The sequence below is a fragment of the Cibotium barometz genome, chromosome 4, assembly GCF_041138505.1.
Source record: "Cibotium barometz isolate CiBa-2024 chromosome 4, ASM4113850v1, whole genome shotgun sequence".
Taxonomy (NCBI): domain Eukaryota; kingdom Viridiplantae; phylum Streptophyta; class Polypodiopsida; order Cyatheales; family Cibotiaceae; genus Cibotium; species Cibotium barometz.
In genome coordinates, this window is record NC_141049.1 from 46,035,533 (window position 1) to 46,038,721 (window position 3,189).

General features: G+C 39.0%; 1 protein-coding gene across 1 annotated transcript in view; it reads right to left on the reverse strand.

The window, feature by feature from the left end:
• Nucleotides 1-785, reverse strand: part of LOC147639314 (uncharacterized) — a 117,258-nt gene extending 116,473 nt beyond the window's left edge. The window contains exon 1 of the mRNA XM_086790038.1: nt 445-785. Within this exon, the coding sequence (XP_086646164.1) occupies nt 445-519 (75 nt within the window). The 5' untranslated portion in view covers nt 520-785. The remainder of the gene's footprint in view (nt 1-444) is intronic.
• Between the last annotated feature and the right edge of the window lie 2,404 nt (nt 786-3,189).

Sequence of the window (3,189 nt, forward strand, 5' to 3'; positions counted from 1 at the left end):
AAAAGCAGGCATTACTAACCAGCACAATAACCCATGACCCAATTTTCTTTTTTTTACATAAAAAAGTAGAAAAATAGGGACAATAACACACAGACAAGCTCATCCACTATTTCTTCAACACGCATAACAACTGCCCACATTCCAGGCTATATGCTGGTGCTGCTTTGCTTCACTCCGGAGGGAGACAGTAACATAAGCTTGAACATGCCCAAAATTCAATTGATTCACTTCAAATTGGTTGACATTCAGACATACGGGAATTTGCCCGGAAAAAACGCCCAATTTATTACAAAGCTCTACAGTGCAAGCCCAATTTATTTCGAAATTAAACTGGAAATTTAAGGAAAAAAAACAGAGGGCGATGGCGAGATAGTTTGGAAAAGCAAAAAAGCAGGGGAGCGAAGAAGCTTTTATTGGAAATAGAAAGAAAGCAAAGCGAAGTACCTTCTGGATGATCTCTGTGGTGACATTATGAGCTGGGTAGGACCCCATGTGGGGCTGCATCGGGTGCTGCTGCATATAGCTCTGTGAGCTCACAACCTGTAGGGAAAAAAGAGCACAAGCCCACCACAGGAATCCGACAAATGAATGTGGGTTTTACAGATGGGACTGTGTGTCGCTTCGGCAGCTGGGTCTTTAGTTTGAACGCTCTTGTTGCCTTGTCTCTGTCTACCTCTCACTATATGTAGGTGGGTACTAGGTAGTATATATTATGTCAAGCGCTCGTATAGGGTTGGATAAGGAGCAACAAGGCAAAAGGAGGAGATCACCCTAAATCCTTTTGTTTCTTATGAGGGCTATTAAAAAGTGCTTTCGAGCGTCAACCCTTTGTATAGCTCTAAATGTTTACACAAAGATGGAGGTCTTCTCAAAGAATCAACAAGGTGCCCACCAACTCTCTCATCTAGCCTACCACTTGTTTTCGTCCAAGAAAAGTGCTTTGGTTTTGTAGAACCTATATGCCGGAAGGGTTTTTCATCCCCGAACTTAGATGATGTGGCACATTCTTGCCACACTTTTTTGCCCCCCTCATCTGAATCCAACTTTATTCTCATCACTTCCAAAAGTCCACAAATACTATCACACACTTGCTTAAAACTTATGGGATGGATGGAGGGCACATGACGACATCACACACTTGCTTAAAACCTATGGGATGGATGGACATCACACACCACATATTTAGTCTTTTGGTTGTGATGTTAAAAAACTCATCTCATTATCATGTAGGGTAGTGGAATCAATATAAAGACATAAAAATCTTAATTATAGTTTTGTTTATCCTTTCTTATTGCCAATATTAGCAATATTCTTTGTAGCTTTAGAGAAAATGCACACTTGGGCAAGCAAGGGTGGAAAATTGTACAAAGAAGCAACATGGAGAGACAAATTCTAGCAAACCATCTAGTGGCATCTTGAGAATACACTATTAGCTCACAAAATGGAGTCGGACTCACACACACACAATGCTCAAAGACAAGAACACAAAGGTGTAGAATGAGAGAGAGATTAGCAAAGTCAAAGGAGAGAGATGAAGCTCTCTACAAGTACAAATAAGCAGCAAACATGAACTATGGATGAACTAACCCTAAGGTGCCCATTCACACTTGGATGGCCATGGGAAAAAACTCAGAGGGACAAAAGTGCCCATGGCATAAGTACATGGCCTCACAGTGCAATACTACAATATATCTAACAAACCCCCCTGTAGTATAAATGTGAGGTTTACTAAGATTACAGATCAATCTCTGAAAGGGAAGAGGCCCAAAGCTTTGCGGAGGGCCTCAAATTTTTCATGTGATAAGGCTTTAGTGGAAAGATATGCCACATTGTTATGTGTACTGTAATAGATCAAATTGATCTCTCCTACCTCTAACATAATGGTAATGCACTTCAAGGTACTTGGTCCTAGCATGAAAGACTGGATTCTTTCAAATTCAGTGAGAATACGAGTAGGTGTGTTTGAAGAGACACAAAGATCCTCCATTAATCTTCTCAACCATACACATTCAACTGTTACAGTGAATGTTGCTCTTATTCAGCTTCAGAAGACAATGTTGCCACAGTTGCTTCTTACTTAGACAAGATATGCACAAATTGCCAAGAAAGAAGCAATTCCCATTTGTGGACTATCGAGTATCATAACCCCCTGCCCAATCAAAATTACTGAAGGCCTACAGTTGTAAATCACCCCCCTTGGCATAGAACAATCCAAGATCTTGATTGTCTTACAAGTATCTGAAGATACATTTAATTGTGTACCAATGTTCAGTGCTTGGGTAATGAATGAACTTTGAAAGCTGCGACACCATAATGGATGTTCAGCCGTGAGTTGCACAAATAGATTAGGCATCCAATAGCTTAATCATAAGTGGTCATGTCAAATGGTTCACCGGTATCCTACAAACTAAGCTTTACACCAGGTTCCATTAATGTAGAGATTGGTTTGTAACTTTCCACATTGAATGCCTTGATGTATTTTGATTGTTTATTATATAAACTACATACCCAAGTAGTAGTGCAAAGGACCAAGATCTGACATCCCAACATTCAAGGCAAGGTTAACCTTGAAAGTTGTAATGAAATCCTCATTGGTGCCTATCATCTACATAGAAAATGACAACAAGCAAATCATGTTTGTCATTTTTTGCATATAAAGTGCTTTCCATAGGATTGTTTTGAAATCCCTCCCTAGCTAAATAGGCATGAATCTTTTGGTACCAAGCTATGGGAGCTTGTTTTAAATCTTCTATTCTTGACCAAGTTTGACTCACATAAACTTCTTTCTACTACAAGTCACCATTCAAGAACATTGTTATTATGTTCAATTAGTGCACTTTTCATCCATGAAAGGCTACCAAAGCAATAACAAATCTGATAGTGATCATAGGAGAAGTGGGAGAAAAAGTTTCATTGTAATCAATCCCTTTCTTCTGGGCATAACCTTTTGCAAGTCTAGTCTTAAATTTGTTAACGAATTCATCTGCCTTTCTCTTATTTTTAAAAACCCACTTAGTGCACCAATAGATTTCTTGCCAACAAGTGGTAGATCCACGAAATCCCAAGTACCATTTTTTTTAATGCCATGCATTTCATCTTGCATGGTTGTATGGCTTTTATCCAATTTAGATCTTCTTGAGCTCTTAAAAAGACTCTAGTTCATCTATATCATGTAAAGAACTAAGAATA